Raw genomic sequence first — 23,349 nt, 5'->3', positions numbered from 1 at the left:
AACTCTAGCCTCACTAAAGGATTTAATTTCAAAGTGCTGGATATAGATCGAAGTCATAACTCATATCTATTCATCTGTCATCATTTCAAAAACACATATCACCCTTTTTTTCAAAGATGATCACTTCAATATATTTCAGAATGACTTTCATTTTTCATCTGCATTTGTAAAAATAGATGTGACTACTTTTTTCTTTTGGAGATGCACACTATTCTGGTTTACTTCCTGATTTATGGAACTATATATTAGAAAAAAAAACACTTTTGACTGTTAGGCTGATTATGCTATTATTTGTTTTCTCAAATGATATATGGGCAATGTGAAGCATATTGTGTCTGGCACCACAACACACAAAAGTACAGTCCAGCATGCCCAGACTGTACTCAATCTTATCTCAAAAAACTGAGGGACTACAACTGAAAGAAATTGAACTCTTTTGTTTCTTCCATCCATCCATTATCTATACCCGCTTTATCCTGAACAGGGTCACGGAGGGGGGGCTGGAGCCTATCCCAGCTCACATTGGGCAAAGGCGGGGTACACCCTGGACAGGTTGCCAGCCTATCACAGGCCCTCTTTTGTTCCTTAATACAGTTAAATAAAAAAGAGAATCCGACTTGCTCTTCATTTGACACAACAAGCATTGACAGGAAATGATGAACGAACCAGTCGGAAGGCATGAGAGTGCTTCCTCAAACACGCTATGTGATTAAGTTCAAGGCTTTCATATCAGGGGTGCCTGTGTGCTGTACTTTACTGACACAGATGAGTTGTACATGTGCGGGAAATGTAGACAGCATGTACACATGACACGTCTATTCCCGCTTGAACACGTTGAAATGTTTGTGCGTAGAAACCAACTACACCTGGAAGATTAAAATTTCAGAGATCCAGTAATGTCAGAATAGAAAAAGGACTAGAATTCACTGCAAATACTACCAATACTGTGTTTTCTTCTCCTAACTTGATTTATCATTTTCAGGAATATAAAATCTGTTGCAACATGTCCTTCAGTGAAATGGTTCCCCTTCTCCCGATTTAAAACTCGAGATTACAAACCAACTGCTAACTGTGCAAATTTAAGACGGGTTTATTTCAAGCAGTTTTACAAACACGGTTGTCAACAAGTGCTTTGCAGAAAGCCAATGACACAAATACAGATATAAACAAAACAATGTGCTTATGATTATGTACTTTCGTTGCCTGTCGCAATACAAAAAAAAAAAAAGACTACAAATGTGGGGACTTCTGAGACCAGTGCAATTTTCTTTTGAGGTGCTTTCTGGAATTAGTAAGAGTGACTCCAGCGTCCAATGTGTTGTCAGGTTATTGCACAACTCGTCACTTCAAGTCTAAGCAAGTGAACTATGCTAGATGATGACCTCAAAACGGTTAAAGGAAGTTCAATTTAACACTATTTGATTTCCTTAAAGGAGGTCAGGTCAGTGCTGAACAAGTTTCTGAAGATTGTAGAATTTTTCATGTACGCACACAAAGAAGAGTTCAATGTAATGCTGAGCAGACTATATGTTATTTTTGTTGTTGACTTTGTTCGATTTTCAGTGATAGTGCTGAACAGTGAAGCGATTCATACACAAATACAACACAGAAAACACCAATTCAAATCAACATTCACAGGTAATATGGGGTTGCCGGAAATGGTGTACCATAAACAATTTGTGCTTCGAGTCTATTGTGAAATCCAATAAAGTTTCTCAAAATAAAAAGCCTTATACAACAGCAGAATCTCCTTGAACTGGAAAGTTCGGAAATATTTTTGTTGTATCACATTACAGTACTATTGCAGCTTCTCTGTGTGCTCTATAAAAGTCACTCCCCTCTAAGTTGGAATGAGTCAAACCTTTGCCATCTTAAAGAGGTGCGTCAGTCCAGCCAGTATGAATGCTTCCAAACAACACGTGATCCCGTCACAGCAATTTAAGACCCCTCAGAGAAACATAAACCTCCTCATATCTTCAGATCGTCTATTCTAGTCTTGTTGTTGCTGTGTTTGGCACTGTGGCCGGGCCTGGTCTGTGTGGGTGACCCAGGGGCTGATCCTGCTCCCTTCTTCTCTTTCAGGTCACATTCCTCCGGTTTGCTGCTGCTCCTTTCCACCGCCAAGTTGTCCTTATTCTGTCTGTAGGCTGCCTTGCTGTGGTAGGGGTGGAAGGACAAGTCTGTGCCTGTCGACAGAGGGGAGAGGTTGTAGCTGGGTACGGGCGGGTAAGCAGGCTGGACTTCGCGGTGCTCGTGAAAGTAGTCGTCGTAACTTGGGGCAAATGGCACCGCAGCCTCGCTGGGCGCTTTGGAGATGCACTGTTGACGTTTCCTGAAGGTCATCCCCCGGCGGCACTTGGTGAAGCCGAGGTGGTAGATCTCTACCAGGTTGAGGAACAGAGACACACTGGCCACACCGAGCATGAAGATGATGAAGATGGTTTTCTCGGTGGGGCGGGAAATGTAGCAGTTCACCACATTGGGACAGGGCGGTCTGTCACACGTGTACATGGGCTTTAACTCAAAGCCATACAAGAGGTACTGAGCCACGATGAAGCCCACCTCAAACAGGGTCTTAAAGATCACGTTGAAGACATATGTGCGCAAAAGCTCCCCCTTTAGGCGGACCCGTCCATGGTCGTCCCTAATCGGAGCCTTCTTGTGCTTAGCATTTACAATGAGGGCCTGTTTGTCTAAGTGATGCGCATGTTCCTTGTCCTTCTCTTTCTCTCTGTGCTTGTCCTCCATCCGCACCAGATGGAGAATGTGCCCCAGGTAGATCAGTGTGGGCGTGGACACGAAGATGATCTGCAACACCCAAAAGCGCACGTGGGAGATGGGGAAAGTGATGTCATAGCACACGTTCTCACAACCAGGCTGTTTGGTGTCGCAGGTGAAGCCTGACTGCTCGTCGCCCCACACCTTCTCTGTAGCAGCACTCAGGATCAGGATGCGGAAGATGAACAGGACGGTAAGCCACACCTTCCCCACCACGGTGGAGTGCTCTTGGGCTTTTTCTAGAAGCTTTCCCAGCAGGTTCCAGTCCCCCATGGCTGCTTCAGGTCAGATCTGGGACCAAAGGAAGGCATCAAAGAAGAGTTACAAAAACGGTCTCTCAATTGAATTGGGACTTATTTATAGACTTGTCTACACAGCAAACACATTAAATGACTAAAATAAAAGTAATCCAGAGGCTAAAGTGAGCTTCAGTGTTCCTAAATCTCTTACCAAATTCATCAGAGCTCCGAGCAAACGCGTCTTTAAGGAGCCAAACTGCGAAATGAGCGTCCAACTGCTGCCGAGCAGGTAGTGGCCTTATCCACACGAATGCAGACGGGATTATATTTACTTTAGGAGAGTATATATTTGGCAAGTGCGGACAGGGGGAAGGCAGGCTTCAGTCATGATTCTGCAGCTCCTGGCCTTCATGACCCGAGCCACGGCAACACGAACCACACAAAGTGAAATCAAACACCAGGCAGATGTGGTGGAAGTGCCAATTAGAAACAGTTAAGTAATGTTGGGTACACAGCTCCTGTGACACATCATGTTAAAAATATATTCTGCATCTGATGATGTACTGTCCAGTCGAGAGGGAATTCTGAGCTGCTGAAATGTGACAGCTGAACTGACGTTTAAAAAGCCACCACCATTAAATCTACCAAATGTTTTAACAATTGTACTCACATGTGATCCCATAATGGAGAAAAATGTCATGAATATTGTTAGGAAAAAAAGAAACTAAAGAGGGATTGTCTTCTGATCATGGAAACAACTGCAACTTGTGTTCCCACTCGAGACAGCTGTAAAGAAACTGCAGCATGTACAGCACGTACCCTATGTAAGTCATCTTCGGTTTAACTTAACCTGCTAAAAGAACAAGGAATTCAACCCACAGCCTCACAAAGAATCACAGAAAACTCACATTTTCTGGAGAGAGTCAACTTATACATCCCGTGTGGTGAAGCGCTCCTCGTCTTGGAGGGTCCATGAGGCTGCCCTGCTTCGCTGACAGGCCTCAGCGCAACGCTGATCCCAGGGCCCCCAGCAATGCCCTTGAATGGACAGGAAAAGTGGACACAAACTTTGCTCCACACCGGCAGACCCACTGACTCGGTCTTCTGTCTTCAAATACAACTCGGGCAGGAATCAGGATCCAGGCCCCGGGGTTCTTCCCGCTGACCACAACACACACACACACACACAACCGGACACTCTCAACCATGTCCGGCCTGCCCTCCCTCAATACACCCCCCCCACCCTCCCCCAATGGTTAAATTTGGCACGGTGCACACTCTCGAATGTAAACTATTAAAGCCCATCTACTCGCTTGTTACAGTGAGTGACAGGGCAGCCGGCCAATGGCGTTGTCTGCTAAGTCTGTCTGGACACAAGTGCTGCGAGGGTCTAAATATAGCACAAGGGTCTCTCCTATCGTGTGGGAGGGGGGCCGGAGCAGTAGGGGAGGCATGATTCGGAGATGAGTAGCCATTGGCATCCTCAAGTTAAAAATCACAGTGACAAGGAAAGAGTCAGTGAAAAACTTTACTTTCGACAAAGGTGAGGGATGAGCTCAAATTCTGGCTACTAAACCATAAAACATTTCTTATAACTGAGAATACACATTTTATTATGTCATCTATTAGGCGCACCCTGTTCTGATGCACTGAAAGAAACAACACAAACATGTTTGCCAAATAACTTCAAATTATCAGGCACTTTATTTCTTTATATTACATAATGTACACAGTATATAGCTCCAACCCATTATATATTTCATCTGGATTGTTTACCTGGATGTAAACTGGTATATATGGTGCATTTAGGCATGTCAACATAAGGGTTTTTGTGTATATTACAACATGTACAAAAAAAATAAGTTAATGTTATGACAAAGTATTCTTATGAACATGACATTTTCAAGACCAGAGAGATACTGACTAATATACTGTGCAGCCTCACGTTAAGATAAGCAGGTGCAACTTTATGACAGTGATGGGTCTCTGCTACAAATGGAGGTCAACCTCAAATATTTGTCAGCGCTAACTTGAGGATAACTTCAGGACAGAAGCCGCAATGGAGTAAGGAAGTTAGACAAATCCACAGACGTATGTAAAGTACTGAGAAAATTCCACTCAGAAAAGAGAAGAAGCAACACGAAACAAAGGATTATTGTAATGACGCTATCGCTGAACATTATGGTCTGGAAAGAATCCAGGATAACATTTACTGACCTTTTGAAGATGAGGACTTTATAATGCTTTCAATAAGTTCATCATTCAGAGTAATTGTATTGTTATTGGTTAAGTAGTAACATTTGTTTGAGGGAAGGGTTTTCTTTTTTTCCTTTTTCATACTGTATGTCATAATGACAGGCGTGGTTGGACAGTATCTTAACATTTTCTTTGGTTTTCTAGCACCATCTGTTATAATATTTTCATTGCAATATATTTAGTTACATAAGAGTTAAAGCTGTCTGCACAAAGTTGAGCAAAAACAATGACAGTCCAATAAAATCGAACCACCATACTGTCATTGGTTTAAAGAACCTTCAAGTCAAGTTTACTCGCATAATGTAAATGCCTTTTTCTCAGAAACTTGCACAAGCTTTGACTGAGACTGGATTAAATATGATACATAGTAACATCTTTTTTAAATCTAAATGAAGAAGTCGACTTTCATATCCAGCATTTTAATAGCTTCGGTACTCTGCTTTTTTTAAGGAGCAAAACGAGTGTTTTGGAGCATTTGGGCTTCTTTTTCATTAGAAATCACATAAATTAAAATTTCCTACTAAACGTTGGCAAAGCTGATTTTTTTTTTTGTTTTGGACAGTTTTATGCCTTCCAGACAGCAACCCATTTCATTTCATTTAAGTTTAGTATGAAAATCTATTCATGGGGATGCAACGCAACATGCTTAGAATAGTTCATCCATATTTTTTGTTGTCAAAGTAAAATATTTGTTGTAAAAGCAGCTAAAAAGATACATTTTAAAAACCTGCTCCAGGGGACATTAATGTGCTGATGAGAAACTGGCATCCAAATTAGGTTTCCAAAAAGCAACTTTTATCATGATAATTGTTCTATGCTAGATATTTGTGTTCTGGATTCAATTTTCCCACATGGCAGCTCATAAACTTACAAGTGTGTTGGCACTAATTTGGGGCTTTTAAGTACACAAACCTATCACACCTGCAAGAAAAGTAACAAATGCACTTTGAAGTGCATAGTCATGCAACAATAATGCAACTTTGACCAAACAAAATGAAGGCATGATGCTCACAGTCATGGTTTGTTGAGCTCAGGCTGACTCCTCATCGCCACCTTGATAACTTAAGTCTTATGTTGTACAGAAATGAAAGTAAGCCACTTCAAAGGCAGAAAAAAAAAAAGAGAAAAATCTATCAAATGCAGGTGAGCTTGGTTGTACACCATCAGCGATGTTGGATTTATGGTAAATGAGCTAAATGTAAAACCACCAGTTTGGTCTTTGAACCTTTTCTACAGGCTCCAAGTGGTTCAGACAAGAACAGCAGTTAATGTTTGTGTCAGTAAAAATGAATAGAATAACATAAATAAATGGTCAAAGAACTGACACTAATCGAATATACAGTATACATGTCATTAATACATGCTCCGTGGAGAGGGTGATTACTGGTGAGTAGTTAAAATGGAGTCTCAGAAAGCAGAGCACCTCTCCTCCTTCTCAGGTGGGCTCTTTTTGGTCACAGTGAACTTCGACTTGAGAGAATGATCTGCTATCAGCTGATTGATTTCATTTTGCCTATAAGTAGACAATCTTTGACTTATCCAAGGCACTTTCGACTCATCCTTGGAGGCACAAAAGCACCGTTTGCAGGCCCTGCTTACGAGGTACACCACCTCAGCCAGGTTGAGCAGCACACACACCCCAGACACTGCCAGCATGAACACTGTGAATATGGTCTTCTCTGTCGGTCGGGACACGAAACAGTCCACTGTGTTGGGGCAAGGGTACGAGTCACATTTCACCAAACGCACCATCTTAAAGCCAGGATAGATCAAGTAAAAGATGTAGAGAAAAGCCACCTCCAAGAGGATTCTGAAGATGATACTAATCATGTATGTCCACCACAGAGCGCCCGTGATCTGGAACTTCTGGTTCTTGATGCGCTCCAGCTCCTTCGGGCTACCGCGGCCCGTCCTCTTCAGGATCTTCTTGTCGATGTGCCGTCGATGGGCCACATGCATGGCCACCAGCAGTGCGGGGGTGGAGACCAGGATGAGCTGGAGTGCCCACAGTCGGATGTGCGAGATGGGGAAGAACTGGTCGTAACAGACGCTGTTGCAGCCGGGCTGCTGGGTGTTGCAGATGAAGCCGGACTTCTCATCTCCCCAAACGCTCTCGGCGGCGACCACCAGGACCAGGATACGGAAGATGAAGATGACAGAGAGCCAAATGCGTCCAATGCCCGTGGAGTGCCTGTTTACGCCGCTGATCACGGCATAAAAGCTCCCCCAGTTCATTTTTGACTCCAGGTCTGCAGAAAATGAAGGACAAATACTCAGTTAAAATTACATGGACGGAGTCGAAGATACATCTCTGGTCAAGTTAGTATAACAATACGTTTTCAATGGATTTAATCAAAAAGCCTCTCACGAAAAGTAAAATATGTAATTCATAAAAAAAAAAAAAAAAAAAAAAAAAAAAACTAGCCTCTTTTAGCCCTTAACATTGGCATAACGGCACATTCCTAGAATAACCTGAGGCCTTTAAACACTGTAGTAACTGTTGTAACATTAGTTTTTAGAGGTTTACCAGGCTCAGCCGGCAGTGCCAGCGGCGTAAGCAGCGCCGGGTCCGAAGATGACCATCTTGAGGTGTGACCCGAGCATCGAGCCGGATTTGGCAAGAGTCGGGAACAACAGACAAGAATTGCCAAGTAGCCTGCTGGCCGTATAAAAGCAGGGGCGACTGCCTACCACCACGCGCCGTCACAAGACGCAACAGGTCGAAGCCAATTGCGAAACATTTGCGGAACCACGTGATTGGCTCACCCTGTATTAATACTGTACTCCCAGACTGGCCTGCAGCCCAGTTGCAGACAGACTGACAGACTGCCAGCATATTTCTCCAAGGAACCAGCAAGACATGCATCTCATTTTGAGATATTTTTAAGTCAAGTGAGAGACATCCATTGTTTGAGAAAACCTACCGACTCTACCAGATTTGCCTAAAGAAAACTTAAAATGCTCACACTCTTTCAAAAGGACGTTCAGGAAAATATTATTTCCATAAAGGGTGATGGTAATGAGACCATTAGTATGCCTAGTCTTTGTCAGGTTTAGGCACTGGGGCATATCAGCCATCACCCACATCGAATCCAACCCTTTTGCCCACTGGGTGTTAGTATAAAACATAATAAAAAGGATAGAACATGTATTTTACCTTCAGCTGTGTTGGTACACAAAAATGTGTACAAAATGGGAAGAAATGAATTAAAATATTGTGTTTTTTAGCAAGCCAGAAGGCTGGATTGAGAACACCATGCGTTCGGAAAATGCTAATCATTCCTCCGCCACTAGCCACTGCCCTGCACCGTAGCAGTCATATGCTCTTATATAAACTATTTACATACAATGGCACCCTTTATTGGGCTGCAACAAGACTCTTTAGAATTCAGATCAAATGCCTCAATTTCCGCCTACCCCGGGCAAAAGAAGGAATCTGTGTGGACACAAAAGGCCTCAGCCTGCCACATTATTTATTGTGCTTGGCAGGGGCAGGGAAGTGAAGTGAAGGAAGCTTTTGACCTGAGCCACTGCACTGAGAGTCACTGACAGGTTTGCTGATTCATCTGGAAAATACACAAACTATTCAACTATCGCAAACAACAACAAGAGCGTGTTCAAGCTGATTTTTGTGTGTTCGTCAAGAATTTGAAATCTGAAATACCAAAAAAAAAAAAAAACATTAGACATGCAATAAAAAAATATAAATATTTGTTTTGTCAAAGACAATTTACTGTAAATGAAAACATGGGACTAAATTCATTTTCAATAAATCTTAAATTATGTGCTAGACTCTTTTAAAATGCTCATTTTACAGAAATCTACTTATCATGCCATCAACTCTTACATTACAATAAAATGTGCTTCCATATTCAGATTATAATAATTTCTAAAACATTTTTAACCAGGAGTCAACTGGGACAGGATTATAGATATCCATAGTCATTGGGTTAAAGGTAACTTCAATAGATCTGAACTGCAGCTAGTTGTTAAATCTGCAAACAATAATGGATGCACATGACCTCAGACTCCTATAAATGCACATAATCCACTGTTGAGATGATTATCTTCTTCATAGCACTCTCAGATAAGATTTCACAGTTGAAACTCCTTACAACAGCAGAAATAATAATTTACAGTAACAAACTGAATGCACGTGAAAACACAATGTGCTCGTTTGTCATGTACTATCGAATGAGCCACAGCAGCTCACTGTGCTGTGAGCATTTCTGCGTCACTTATGACAAGTGTCGTGGGAGTGTTTGGGTGGCCTGGTAATTCTTTGAATGAACTAAACCTCATTTACATTCTCTGTACAGCAGGAAGAGACACGGAGCATGTAGTACAACTACAGAGAACACGGCTTTATTTGTAAAAAATAAAATAAGGAAATGTACAAAACACAAGTCAACCATTGTCCAAGAATTTAAGATTAACCAATGCAGCAGGGCTTTAAGGATTATTAACCAAATGAAAATTATTCACAAAATACACCAAATTTTTGTAGCATACAAACTATCACTTAATATTGGGCTGCGAGTCTGGACATACTGGCTCCGTCTTGTGGGTGAAATAATCACGACACACTTCCCCTGTTTTGACGCACAGGAAGGGGAGTACAGGATGCAGACATGGACATCTCAAAGGAGGAAATGTTCAAAATAAAACAAGCAAATGGAATTTTTAAACATATTCCATGCATGTAAAAAGTTACAATTGTTTAATTGTTATTTTTTTAATCACTATTTTCAAGACAATTCTCAAATTCCTTTTGATTCAAACATTTTAATTTAATATACAAAATAATGAAACTCTGAAATTGTAAGTTCCAGTAATGTAACAGTAAATACAATTTGAATAATAATGTTGTTGCTGGCAATGTGTGAACTTCAAAGTAAAACATAACAACACAGAAGAAAGCAGAGACATGCACCAGTCTAGTCATTACCTTCAGTTATAATCCTACAGTTTATTTAATATCATATTCCTTTGATTTAAATATTCTTCATTTATCCAATCAGCATAATTTGTGTAGACATTTACATGTAGACTTCACGCTGAATATACTTTATGTTCACTTAAACATTTCGATTTGTTCTCATTTAAGAATTATTAAAGCTGGGGTAAATGCGTTTTGGGGATTTTTTTTTTTGTCATCATGCAGCAAAAAATGAAATAAAAGACATTCAGCTTTTGTTGTAATTCAAGTGGTCTGATAGAACAATAGGCTTCTACAACTTTTAGCTCTGTATTCAGGCTTTAGAAGATGCGGTCCGTGACTGAGACTTTAGGTCAATCGTGGCCATTTAAAGATATTAAACCTGATTCAATGGGAGAAAATCATGCCATAAAACTCTGAGGCTCAGAGGGGGGCGGGCAGGAGTGGATGTCACCGGACGGGGATTCCGCACCGGGCTCAGCGCACCCTGTTGTCGAGTCCGTTAGCCCATTGAGCAGACCGCCAGGAGTGCAGCGCTAAGGCGGGGGGTGGCGGCGGACACGGGGTCATCCAGTCAGGAGTGAGACCCAGACTAGGTGACTGTTCTTCGCTGCTACGTCCCTCTCGCATCGGTAACTCGGCCGCCTCTACTACGGGAGGTTTGTGGGCGCGGACGAGGGATGACAAGAGGCCTAGGCGACGACAAACCTCGCATGCCTCGGGAGGTGGCGGGAGGGGCAGTTACAGGAGATGGGGTGTTTGTTTTTTGTGCATACCCCAGCTTTAAATGTCCCCGTTTATATCTGTGTGCTACATGGCAGAGTTACCATTTGTATTTTAAATCTGACGTCGGTTGGCTGTCACACAAGTAACACAAAATGAAACTGCTCTACACACATCCTCTTCTCTCCGACTTACTTCTTACTTTGAGTATAGCACGAGATGAGGTATTTCTCCCAGTCCGAATCCTGTTTGTGCATTTTAAGTTGAACGGCACCTATAAAACAAACCACAAGATTTAGAGTAGGAATGAGAGACGTAGCACTGTGCCAGATAAATGAAAATGAAAAGTGTGGCCTTGGTAGAGAATGGCTACACTGCCACCCACTGTAGATGCACAACAATTTCCAATTTCTAACCATTCTTACTTCTTTTGAGGAGACCTGCATTCTTCAGTTTATTATGTTTTGCATGTCCATTCTGGGCCAATCTCAAAGACAGCGATGCACCTCTCCTGAAAAACAGATGATGACACATTTGTTCAGTTAAGATTTGGGGGCAGTAACTGTATACGCTCACATAGGCATATATTGTACTTATTCATGAATCAAGAATGCCTTTTTATCTTTCTAGTACCAATGAGTTGATGAATTAACAACATTAGATTTGCTAATAAATCATAATGATTTAATCTGCTTAAATCCTCTTTGTTCTAAATTTAAAACACACAATTAACTGACTGTGCTTCAAGTACCTCATAGCTCCTAGCTTTCCTTTTTCCAGGAACAGCTCGACTGTAACGGTGGACCCCTGTGGGTAAAGTCTGGCATAGAGGGTCCTGTTGTGCACCATCGTTTTGAACCAGCCCACTGCCTCCTCTGACCAATCTCTCCCATTCGCAGGCGTCACCTGAGGGGGAGGAAACACACACAAAATACCATGAACTGAGACAATTCATTTCCTTTGTCACAGAGCAGTCATATAAACTGTGACTAATTGAGAGGATAAATGCAAATAATTCAGTCTACACTCTCACAGCGGAGCTTGTGAACCATTTGCGTTCATGCAAATTCAGAGAGGGATAATTTGCACGCCTGTCTGAAAATTGTAACAAATTCAGCAGCGGGAGATTTATGTACTAGTTTACAAGCATGTGGAGGACAGCGCTTATCATTTGGGTTACAACAGGGAACCACTCACATTTGCCAGTGAAACCTGCACAGCCTGAAGTGGAAGAAGAGCCATTTCTAGAGCCAGTTCCTTCATGTTCCACATTGACAGGCAGGCAGTGTCACCATGGTCCAGCCTTTTCACCTCCACCTTGATGGATGTCTCACCTTTTGCACCACACATGGCATTTTTATCTTAAATATAAGAGAACAACGTGGCACAGAAAGTCAAGCTACAAATCCAGTGTGAAACTCCCAAGTGGCTCCAGCCAGGTAAAGTGACACTGCTACCATCTAGAGGTGTGCATTTGCAAAACCACTCCAAGACGTCAAACTGGACCCACCTCTGCTCACTCCGCATATTTTCATCACCTGAGCCCTGCACCATTTTTCCTGCTGAGGGAACCAACCCATTACTTGGGTCCCAATGTCTGGAATGCGGTTCTGCTCGGCATATGAACTACCGGCTTTCCAGCTGCTGCAAAAATAATGACAACCAGAAACATGTGGATTATTCAACAAAAAAAAAAAGGAGAAAAAAAAGAAAAAAAAAATCTACAAAGAAAGCTGTAATGAACAAAAAGGATAAGTGGCTCTTTAAGTCCTGCAAATGTGATCAGGGAATCAGTGAGGGTTTGAGAAAAGCTGAGAAAAAGCACATGAGATTAGACGCCATGCTGAATGACTTACTCTGTGCAGAGGGCCTGCAGCTTCTCGGGGGAGTCTGCATGCTGGATGTAGAAGTTGCCTGGGCTGACAATATGAGACACTACAACTTCAGCCTCTTCAAACCTGCGGATATTGAACTCGGGAATGCTCATGCTGTTGAACTTTGGCACTTTTGCATCAGCAGAACTGTTCTCATGCTCAGGTTCTTTTATTTGCGTTGTCAAGTCAATGTTTACACTGGAGCTCTCAGCCTGCGCGATTACATTTTGGCAGTCTTCACCTTCCAAGGGGCTCAGTAGAGGATCCCCCCGTACCACCTCTGTGAAGATGTCTCCAATATCCCATAACTCGGTTTCTGTAGCAATCACACAGCTATAGATCAGACAGCCGCTTGACTCGGCTCTTTTCACTCGGAAGACCGGCGCTCTGTTTTCAGTGTTTGTATGCAACGTTTTTGGAGGGAGTGCATCGTCGGTCCCAACACGTGCGAATTGGTGCCTTTGTATTTTGACGGTGGGTGGCGCCAGCTGTGGCAAAACTGAAGTGTACGTGCTTTTGGTCCACTCTGTGACAGTGACCTCCAGCGTGCCCATGTTTTTAGCTTTTTCTCTGAGAAAGTGCAGCAGATGAGCGGATGTTTGTTTCTGGTGTTGCACCTGAACATCCCCCTCGCATCCCCATCTTAGCACCGGTGTTGTGTTGACGGGTTTACGGCCGCCGATCTCTAGGAGTACAGCTTGTATGGGAGGCAGCAGAAGTTGTGGCCTCTCTGCGCCGATCTCGCAGCTGTGAGAAATAGCAGGTGCAACAATCGCAGCATCTGGCTGGCTTTTCTCCTCAAAAACAACTTGTTGTTCTTCAGCCTTTAAACTACAAGATGAGCTTGCGGTCAAACCGGTGCTGTTAAAGCTGGATGAAATGCACATCGTGTCTTCCTGCTGGACTGCTGCCGCAGGCCGAGAGGTTTGGAAAAATTTCAGATGCTGACGGATCAGTGTGGCTCCAAGCACCTGGACTGCTTTTGCTATGGAGCTCACCATGAGAGAGCTCTGCAACATGGGCCCAAACTTGAGAACATCTTTAAGGGTCTGATGTTGGCTTGTTCTCACTCCGTTTTTGACAGGAGGCTGGACACAAACCCGAGGCTCTGTAAATTGGGAAACGCAGGAGAGAAGGTCTATTAAATAAAGTTTAAAAAATAATGAATAGGGTTGCACTGAAAATCATATCATCAAATCATTCATGGCATATTTGCATAATGCTGATGCTAGTTTAGGTCATGCCGCAGTTCAAACTAGCAGCTAAAGCTGTGGGATTAAATCTTGATTTACCAACTGTGAGGTTCTTTAATAAAGCTGAAAGCTTTGCAATTGCTTGACATTTCACATCCAAAGTCTTTGTGAGCTCACTGAACACACTGCTGGGAGGAGATGAATTCAAGAAACTTTGGACCTCTTCGCAGGCCTGGTGGAAAAGTGAAATATTTGTATGTTTATTCAGAAATACAAGTAAAAAATAATAATAATAATAATAATGCTAATTAAATAATACAGAAAATATACTTTCATATATTCAGCAATATTTTCAAAATCTTTGGACATTTTCGTTAAGATTTGGGCAACCACAGCCAGCCCACCTGGCCAAATATAAAACGTATCCGATGGCTTTAACAGACGATTGGACCACGTGGCCCGCCTGCTTGCTAGCGATCTTAACGTAAAGAAGTAGGTGTGGATGGGGGGGGAGAGAAACAAAAACAAAAAAAACTCGTGTGAACATTTACCTTGTTGGCGAAGCGGCGAAGTTCTTGCTCGAGTGTATTCCGGGCATTTTCCAGCAGGAACAGCTTGTAAGTCAACTGCACTCTCTGGCTGATCGAGGAGCGCTGCAGCTGCAGGTGGGCCGGTTCCTCCCGAGGAGCCATGACCGTCTGCAGCCCGGGATCTCACCGTCTTCTTCTCTTGTCTTCGGGCATGCAGTTTCTCTAAGCTATTTGTCTCATTTATAGGACATGCCGCGGGTGTCCTGCTCTTTCTTCAACGCATCTGTCACCTGAGACAACTTTTTTAAAGCTTTTTCAAGCGCTCTCGCCGTTTAAACAGGTGGACTTCCTTTGGGCTGTCAGACCCCTTGTCTGGTCCTGAGCTGGGTTTGGGTCAGTTCATTTACATCTTGGCTGTGACTGAGCAGCAGTGCTGGAATTAAACTGAATACATTTATTTTCCATTTTAGGCCACTTTATATTTCCACTATTACATTTCAGAGCAAAAAAAAAAAAATAGTGCACTTTTTTTTTTATTCCACTACATTTGTCTGACAAACTCGAGTTGCTAGTTACTTTTAAGATGAAGGAAAACCATGCATCTCCAAATTTGGTGATTTTTGAATTTGAATGTTTGTGATAAACTGAAGGATAAGATCTTCCTTCATGGGCTCCCGTTTCTTAAGCAAATTTAACTAATTGAATTTAAGTAAAGGGCCGGAGTACATCTTCCACCACGGCCAGTCAGCGAGCTCAGTCTTGGGGTTATACCCGGTTGTGTCTGCCCGCCAAGGATTACATGCACATAGCAGGTCAGTTCACAGCTGCAGGGAAAACTACCCAAACTTTCTCTGATTTGGCAAAGGGGTAGGCCCACTGTTTCAAAACAATATCATCTTCTTTGCCAGGTTCATCGGTGGTGATAAATTATCTGAAGTCAACATTGTCGAGTCAAGTATTGTTTGTTTTATTAAGACTCACAGCATTTCATCGATGCTTGGTCTGAAATTTACAAGGTTTCCTTGATTAATGTCTCAATATTTACACTATATCATTATTCATATTTATAAGAATATATTTGATTGTGCTTTAAGAATAACTAAGATAATAAAATGTACTTTTTTTTTAAGTGAGGACAAATGAATGTGGGGTGTCAAATTCACTCTCTCAAAGTTGATCAAATAAAGTACCTGTTGATAAAACCATTTATTTCTTCTCAAACTTGGACTTGAAGTGTCATTACTAAATGTTAAGGGGTGCATGCACTTTTGAGTTTAATTGATTGTTGCTGCTGAGAAAACACATCCCCTATTATTTCTGGCTAGGTCATTTTTAAATGTACAAAATTCACAAAAACTGGCCCAAAGTATGAGCTGATAAAACCAAGTGAGTTGTAGATATCCAGAAATAAAGTTACAGTGCGGATGCATTATTCAGCAGATGTGTTTCCTGTAACTGTCAGCGGGCTTGCAGAACTCTGCATTACTCCTGCTCATGCCTGAATGACAGACGCACGCAGAGAAGGCAGTGCCTGTAAAAACTTTGTGGACTTTTTGACGTGCCACCGACGCGTCAGCCCTCCGGGATTTGTCCTGGTGTGAATGAAGGGCGGGACGCTACAGTGATGCTTTCTTGGATCACCTTTTTCAGGGCCCTCTGCACGTGATGGCTCAATCATGGATCAAAGGGCCTTTAAGCCAACAAATCTGTCTGAACATTTTGTGAATGAAAAATGTCATAACTGAGACGGCCCTTATCATACTGTGTGCTTTTGAAGACTTGTCCCCTTGACATTGAGCCTGCATAGACACCAAACCAACTTTTATTTGATTTAAAAAAAAAAAAAATACATAATACAGCTTCACCGTTCAGGCTATAATAGGCCTACATTAAAATCTGTACCTCGATGACTCAGTTCCTCAGCATTTAAGAAATATATTTCACAGGTTTATGTTGATACACTCCTGTAATATACTGTATCATGTCCCATAATAGTTTGTGTGATATTTGCAACATAAAGTTCCTGTGGATCTGCTTTATGAAACTTTGAAGAGGCTCTTGATCATTTGTATTTAAAATCATCTTTTGTGTCTGCTTTAAAGTAGGAGGAAAACTAAGAAATTATATTTTGCAACTTAATGATAAATAATATGTTCAGATTAATTTCTATATTGTGGACCAGGCATATCTTTTCTGGAAGACATATATATATATATGGAAGAGAAACTACATGGGACATGAGCACAGACCAAGCAGCTGGAGGCAAAGGCACAACTTTGGATTTCATTCTGAATAATTCAAGACATGTGCAGTGTTAATGGCAATACAAAGTGACTTGTGCTACATTTGAGAAACCACATTTCACTGATGTAAGATAAGATTGTCTTTTATTAAGAGAGATTTCCAGAATCCAAAGGGAGAAACTGAGTGATACAATACTTGCTGTAATGTGCTAGCAAACAAGCTGCTGCTGATGTCTAAATGCCAGCTACTATTAACCACCAAATAAAAGAATGAATACAATTTGCCACTTGCATTCCTATGGTTGCACACCTAATGCCATCCACACAGTGTTCTATTCTTTTAGTGCTCTTTGCTTGAACTTGTCAAGCTGCTACTTGATCTCGTACCCAGAGCTTGTGGGTGGGGCAACAAAGACATTTCCTACAGTTATATTGCTCAAGAGCCAGATTGATGGGCATTCAGGCTTTCCTGACACCGATGCTGGCATCACATCACCCCTGGCTCTTATGAAGAGACATTAAAACTGTCTCCGGTGGACACAGTGGCAATGGAGGGACGGACTGAAAAATGGCACTTTGCATCAGTTTAAAGAAGGAGGATGTGTCAATAGGAGGACAGTTAGAGGATTGCTTAACAGGATATCCTGCAAAAGCGGTTTCTCTCTGTTTTGCACACAAAGCATGTGATTAAGGTTGTAATAGAAGTCCTCAGGATATCTGATAGCAACATGTCATTCGTACACATTCTCACCAATCACATCACCTCATTGACATGGCTCCGCAGTGAGGTATAAAACTCAAAGTTTATTTATGCTGTCAGTTGAACTTAATTTTAATGATTACGTTCTACATAGACGGTTTTGTTAGTGGTTCCAAATTCAGTCAGATTTATTGAGTGAGAACGCACGCACATTGAATGGAAGTAGCCTTACAGCAAACATCTTATGACTTGGTGGACTTCAAGTAACTCAACTAAAACCAGAAATGAACAGAAACTGAAATTGTTCCCTTTCAACATCAGTGATTTATTTTGCAGGTACGGAAATGGGGATTCATACTCCTAAATGACAGCTGCCAGCATATTGTGGTTATTATAGGTAGAGCACATTTATTATGTACAGCATAACTGTTGCCACATTCTCAAGGGTCAGAGCCACATAAATCATACATTTCAAAACTCAGACATATTCATATAGTGATATGTACAATGGATCTTGTATAAGGACATTGTCAAATGAGCTATTTTCATTCAAAAATATAGAAAAATATATGATGTGTTTATCCACACTCTTCCAAGGGCTCTTTTGCTGGCATCATGTTGCATTTTTCAGAAGTTCAGCCCTGATTCTGGGAATGTTGTGCAAGGCCTCACAGACGTCATAAAAATTTAAGCCAAGGTTAAAAATTTTGTTGTGAGCAAACATTTCACAATGAAGGATGGGCAACAATTCTCCGCCTGATTATTGATTTGGCGCGCACGGTAACCAAGCAGCTTGGGAGTCGATAGAGCCAATTTCAAACACAATATTTTAGCTGCACGGGTCACACAAAGTGATGCACGTCCTCCAGACTTGTAATGTGCAGCGGAGTCATTCAGAGAAAGTTCGAACAGAGTGAGAATAGAACTGTGTGGCTTTACTGCCTTTTTATTATCTGTTCTTGCAGCCGTTAAACCACAGTTACGTTAATTCACTCCCTGGATTTACGTTTCAGGAAGCAAAGTTTGCTCTCCAGTGTCTCACTGAATGTATAGGTTTGCTATTTTATATAACCTATATGTACATATAAAACAAATAAACCAGTAAGAAAAGAATTTACATGATAAAAGGTCTTTGTGTGCAGCACAGCTTCCTGCTGAATACGATGAGCACTGTGAATATTACAGCAACAAACAGAACAATGATCATTTGCCCAAAATTAACTTCCAGTGCCTTTGAAGGAGACAAACAATAGATCAAAGGCTTTTCCAGATAATCTGTCATGACAAAGTTTCTAACACGTGTAAAGCATTCAGTCTCATTGATGTCAGGCACTTTAATCTTCATCTCATTTAAGGTTGTCAGCCATCTACTGTCACAGCAGTTGTAATTATTACCACTGATATACGTAGTAGTGAGGTGTGTGGATAGAATCTGCATCAAAGACTGATTTAAAGTCATGAAAACATTATTTCTTAGGTCCAGTTCTGTCAGAGGAGAGCAGCCTAAACTGCTGGGTATCATATCCAGGTGGTTGTTTGATACGTTCAGATGGGTTAACGCTGGCATGCAGGGTAAAGACAGACGAGAGCTTCTCATGTTTATCTCACTGATAATCAGGGACTGAAGAGTTGTTTGCACACCGTCTAGTGCCCCCTCACGCATTTCCATATGTAAATTTTTCGCAAGGTTGAGGGAAACCAAAGCGTTTCTCTGAAATGTGTTCGGCTGAAGTACTTTGATGTTGTTTTCTTTGAGACTGAGGTGTTTAAGAGTCCTTAACTGCCCAAATGCAACGCAGGATGTGTTCAGATCCATTTTCTGTGTTGATTGAGAGCTTGTCGAATGGTCAGTGGAAGAGCAAGGTTGCACTGAATTGTCTTGCAGATTAAATGTTTCTATTTGTGTGAGTGCGCTGAGAAAAAGTGGGGAAATATGTGCTAGTCCGTTGCTTTGCAGGTCGAGGTGCTTTAAGGAGTGAAAGAAAAGCTGGCGATGGTGTCCTGAATCACTGTAATTTTTAATATTCCACATGATGTTTTGCAGACAGTTATAGCTGAGATTTAGTGTCTCTAAAGAAGACAGAAGGCTCAAAGTCTCAAGTGGGAAAGACCTGAAGTGGTTGTAGCTCAGGTCAATATAAATCAGTGGCATTAGTCTCCAGTTTAAGTGCAAGTTATTTTTTCTGGCTATTTTCTCGCTTACAATCTCATTGTAAAGAGAATTGACCTCTGATACCACTGTAGCCTCTGAATTCAAGGCACCCACCATGTTATTCTGTAAATAAAGATACCTCAAACGGTTCATTTTTGGAACTATCGGAAAGTAAAGGAGCTTGTTGTAGCTCAGATCAAGAATCTCGAGCCTGTACAACTGGTCATCCTCGCGTGCAACAAAGAACTCCACAGAATTTCTACTGAGATTTAGATATTTAACCTGATGTAATTTAAAATCACAGATGTGTGCGAGATTATTTTTGGCCAAGTCGAGCGTCTCTAATCGTCTCAGTGGTTCAAATGTCCCCTGCTCTATCACTGCTATCAGATTGTCATCAATAGTAATGGTCCTTAAAGCTTTACTTTCTTTGAACAAATCGTGTGAAAGTCTTGTTAAAGCATTACCAGTCATCTTAAGATGATCAAGAGAAGACTTGTTTCTAAGGTACAGCTCCACTGCATCATCACCCAGGGCGTTCATTGATATGTCCAAACTCTTCAGCCTACTGAGGGATAGGAGGGCTTTGCTGTTCCTGCCAAGGTTGTTGTTTAGTCCATTTCTGGACAAATTCAACTGCTCAAGTCGAGCCAGGTTTTCAAAAGCCCCCTCGGAGATGAGATCCAGCTGGTTGCTGCTCAGGTCCAGCTGCTCCAAGTATGGTAAAGCAAGTGTGTGCAACTGTCTGATGGAGTTATTGGACAGGTCTAGTCCTCTGAGCCTCACATCCAAATCCAGAGGGACAGAGGAGAGGTTCTGGTTGTTCCAGGACTGCTCCTTCAAATGAAAGGAACATTAATCATAATCAAAGAGAGAACCATGGAAACCACAGTTAAATAACATTAGCATTCATTAAAATGTCAAAACCATCCACTTTGTTCGCTAAAAAAAAAAAAAAAAAAGGATGATTTTTGCATTTGAATTGATCATCTTGAACCTACCTTTGGAGCATAATATGTGAGTCCAGTTATACAAAGGGCATGGCTGAGGGACCAGAGTAAGAGAAGATTAGAGAACATGTCTGACCATTCTCCCTCTGCTGCTGCTGCTAAACTGCACCACGGCTGTTGTCAGAGCTCATATACAGTACACACTCACAGACACCCTATTATAGCCATGCTTCATAAAAAAAAAAAAAAAAAAAAAAAGGGAGAGAGAAAACAGCTGTGGACACCAGATAGGCACTGCGGATACTATATTTAGCCAATAAAGACCAGACCAGTGCGATGTCACTTTATTTACATGCAATGACAAAACAAAACATGTTAAATGTGTTACATAGAGAAATGCATTTAAAATTAGCTGTGAATTAAAATACACAGAGTTTATTTGTACCAATATTATCCAAATCATAACTTCAATTTCAACATGATGCATGTAAGTATTTACAGTGTTGCGGAGTGTCGTGCCAACCAGAAAAACGCCTCCTGAGCGATATAAATTGATACATTTGTTTGTTCCTGACATACTCTTTGGAAAACGGAAGCCGTTCTAAAATAAAGGAGAGGAACAAATAAGCAGACACCGCGTAGGTGGAGCAGGAGGGAAGCCCCCGGCAAGGTATAAACAGACGAGCTAAAAATGGGCTGATGAAAGGAGGTGGTGGCGCACAAAGACAACAGGGATAGGCTCGGGAGAACTCCCTGGATGATACAGTTTAATGGTTGAAAGGTAAAATAACTGACAGATGATCTGGGCAGTTCATTTAAAGAGTTCATTATGGTTCCAGCACGTTTCCTGCTGTCACTCGACCCTTTATCGGCATCCTCTCATGCAGCTCAGTGTCAGTTCCCCACTTCCTGCAACAATGATCTGCGTACTTATCATCCTCGTACGGTCTCGTTTCAGTTCAGCCGTATGACACCAAAAAAGGTTGAGTCTGCGTTCATAGAGATCACGGCGGTGGGCCTGTACGGGATCACCAGCTCGAGCTCGTCATTCTGAACCAACTGCACTGTGCCTGCAACAGAGGATGAATACTGTTGTAATGGAAGGTGTCGGAGGAGAAGATGGGGTGACAAAGTGAAGGAAAAGCAACGTAATACATTCTTAAGTTCCATGACTTCCACACGCATCAAACCATTTAGGGCTCCCTCTCACCCTGTATAGGAGCATTTGTTCTGTTTTTCCCTCCTTTACAGTATATTTTTCATTTATTGAGTCCAATGTCTGTAGATGATTGCTGTAAGAGAGATGCCTCACAAGGACAAGGCTGTTCAGGTTAAAGGAATGGTTTTACGTTTTTCGGAAATGCGTTTATTTGTCCTCTTGTTAAGAGTTAAATTAAGGAGATTGACATCACTCTCGTGTCTGTGAGGCAGTTTCAAGGGCACGGCCTTGCTTAGCACAGAGAGTGAAAAACAGCTTTTATGGCTCTAAGGTAACAAAATCCCCCCAGCAGTCGTGCCCCACTTACCTGCAGTGTAGCACGTATTGGCGGGGGTTTCATCGGGCATCTCTTGCAGGCACCGCAACAGCTCTGTGGACGTCGTCCCTGCTTTACTGGAGCCCCAACTGCGAATTATATGACCCATAACAGTGCTTGGGCTCTCGAACAAAACCTGCAAATTGAGCAGAACATTAGCTGAATAGTTGGAACAAATCATATGCAATATCAACTTAGTTATGCTTGAGTTATAGTGACACAATACTTGTCCAAACACCAAGTAATAACCATCCTCTTGGACAACAATTCTGTTTTCCTTTTGTGAAATTGTATTTCCTTGCTGTGCAGAAACAGTCCAAGGGATCACTGTTATATTTCCTGTGGGAAAAGGAAAGATATGCTTATTCAAAATAATGGCAGACGGTGCAATGCTACAGCCAAACACTTGAATTTAGTTTTACCTCTTCTGTCTGGCTGTTTGTTTGTGTTAGCTCTTAGCTGCAGAAATGAAGTTGGAGCTGGCAAGAGTGAGAAATAAACACAATACTTTAATTTTATTAACTTAGCACATACTGTTTATGGTCTCACTACCAGATTAAACCGTAACTAATGGACACATTTTTGGTTCTCAGCTCCAACCCACCTCTGCAGCTGCTCTGTTGCCTTTTTACTCGCCCAGAAGATATCTTCAGAGAACTCTGAGCTTTCTGGAAAACACTTGGCTCGATGTCCTAAGAGAAAACAAAGCATTAAGATAAAATTTATTATTGCAGCGCTATCTGAATACTCACTAATGGCATAAATCTCAGTAGTACAATGTCCAAGATGACTCCATCCTGCATAATCAGTGACATACCTCCCTTGTTTTAGACGTCTTGGCCAGTTTCCCATTGACTCCCTCAGAACGTGGCTGATTTAATTGTAGAATTATGTCCCCTTGGAGTTTACGAAAATCATTTTCTAAAACACTGGCTCTGTGCACCAGGAAAAGACTAAGACTAAACATTAATGCCGTTAGTGACAATAAAGCATTATAAAGCATAGTGAGACTTGCAGACTGAATGTCCCCAAGTTACTCAAACGTGCGAGGTCACGCATCAGTAAACTCCGGAAACCTGAACGTTGGGTTTCAAAATGAGTTTCTAAATGAGGAACTATATCTTTTGTCTGCCTCACAACATGGAGCTCATTTAGGCCGCATGGAAATTACAGCCAACGTTAGTGTGTTGTGAAACTTGCAAAGTAAAATCCACGTTTTGAATAAAGACGAAGGCCT

The 23,349-nt window shown here is 41.8% G+C and overlaps 4 protein-coding genes across 7 annotated transcripts; all 4 read right to left on the bottom strand.

The window, feature by feature from the left end:
• Positions 1-1,074: 1,074 nt before the first annotated feature.
• LOC138211336 (gap junction alpha-3 protein-like) lies at positions 1,075-4,218 on the bottom strand. Of its 2 annotated transcripts, none has more exons than XM_069171125.1 (2): positions 3,926-4,218; positions 1,075-3,069 (listed from the first exon to the last, which is right to left on the bottom strand). In XM_069171125.1, the coding sequence occupies exon 2, from the start codon at positions 3,049-3,051 to the stop codon at positions 1,969-1,971; it is 1,083 nt and encodes a 360-aa protein (XP_069027226.1). In that variant the 5' UTR covers positions 3,052-3,069; positions 3,926-4,218; the 3' UTR covers positions 1,075-1,968. The 2 variants fall into 2 exon arrangements, with proteins under 2 accessions (XP_069027226.1, XP_069027228.1); XM_069171127.1 differs by lacking the exon at positions 3,926-4,218 and adding an exon at positions 3,229-3,450.
• A 306-nt stretch (positions 4,219-4,524) lies between these two features.
• LOC138211438 (gap junction beta-1 protein-like) lies at positions 4,525-8,594 on the bottom strand. Of its 2 annotated transcripts, none has more exons than XM_069171327.1 (2): positions 8,431-8,594; positions 4,525-7,522 (listed from the first exon to the last, which is right to left on the bottom strand). In XM_069171327.1, exon 2 carries the CDS (start codon positions 7,506-7,508, stop codon positions 6,681-6,683), a length of 828 nt encoding a protein of 275 aa, XP_069027428.1. In that variant the 5' UTR covers positions 7,509-7,522; positions 8,431-8,594; the 3' UTR covers positions 4,525-6,680. The 2 variants fall into 2 exon arrangements, with proteins under 2 accessions (XP_069027428.1, XP_069027430.1); XM_069171329.1 differs by lacking the exon at positions 8,431-8,594 and adding an exon at positions 7,801-7,879.
• A 9,160-nt stretch (positions 8,595-17,754) lies between these two features.
• LOC138211267 (transforming growth factor beta activator LRRC32-like) lies at positions 17,755-20,716 on the bottom strand. Its single transcript, XM_069171022.1, has 2 exons — positions 20,629-20,716; positions 17,755-20,464 (listed from the first exon to the last, which is right to left on the bottom strand). The coding sequence occupies exons 1-2, from the start codon at positions 20,704-20,706 to the stop codon at positions 18,590-18,592; spliced, it is 1,953 nt and encodes a 650-aa protein (XP_069027123.1). The 5' UTR covers positions 20,707-20,716; the 3' UTR covers positions 17,755-18,589.
• Positions 20,717-20,912: 196 nt separating this feature from the next.
• On the bottom strand, positions 20,913-23,154 carry LOC138211279 (tumor necrosis factor ligand superfamily member 13B-like). 2 transcript variants are annotated; one of them, XM_069171041.1, is made up of 6 exons: positions 22,930-23,154; positions 22,717-22,804; positions 22,535-22,591; positions 22,339-22,451; positions 22,104-22,248; positions 20,913-21,647 (listed from the first exon to the last, which is right to left on the bottom strand). In XM_069171041.1, the coding sequence occupies exons 1-6, from the start codon at positions 23,113-23,115 to the stop codon at positions 21,532-21,534; spliced, it is 705 nt and encodes a 234-aa protein (XP_069027142.1). In that variant the 5' UTR covers positions 23,116-23,154; the 3' UTR covers positions 20,913-21,531. The 2 variants fall into 2 exon arrangements, with proteins under 2 accessions (XP_069027142.1, XP_069027141.1); XM_069171040.1 differs by having other exon boundaries at positions 22,104-22,451.
• Between the last annotated feature and the right edge of the window lie 195 nt (positions 23,155-23,349).

The sequence above is a fragment of the Embiotoca jacksoni genome, unplaced genomic scaffold (assembly GCF_022577435.1).
Source record: "Embiotoca jacksoni isolate LCO1_2020_lvr unplaced genomic scaffold, fEmbJac1.0.p SCAF_5, whole genome shotgun sequence".
Taxonomy (NCBI): domain Eukaryota; kingdom Metazoa; phylum Chordata; class Actinopteri; family Embiotocidae; genus Embiotoca; species Embiotoca jacksoni.
This window is presented reverse-complemented; position numbering and strand designations above follow the sequence as displayed.

Coding starts and splice junctions, on each gene's coding strand:
- LOC138211279 (XM_069171040.1), bottom strand. CDS start 23,115: ATGCTTTATAATGCTTTATTGTCACTAACGGCATTAATGTTTAGTCTT. Junction 22,452..22,534: donor CAAACAGCCAGACAGAAGAG/GTAAAACTAAAT, acceptor CTTTTCCCACAG/GAAATATAACAGTGATCCCT. Junction 21,648..22,103: donor CAATACGTGCTACACTGCAG/GTAAGTGGGGCA, acceptor CCTCTGTTGCAG/GCACAGTGCAGTTGGTTCAG.
- LOC138211336 (XM_069171125.1), bottom strand. CDS start 3,051: ATGGGGGACTGGAACCTGCTGGGAAAGCTTCTAGAAAAAGCCCAAGAG.
- LOC138211267 (XM_069171022.1), bottom strand. CDS start 20,706: ATGTTCTCTAATCTTCTCTTACTCTGGTCCCTCAGCCATGCCCTTTGT. Junction 20,465..20,628: donor TCACATATTATGCTCCAAAG/GTAGGTTCAAGA, acceptor TTTCATTTGAAG/GAGCAGTCCTGGAACAACCA.
- LOC138211438 (XM_069171327.1), bottom strand. CDS start 7,508: ATGAACTGGGGGAGCTTTTATGCCGTGATCAGCGGCGTAAACAGGCAC.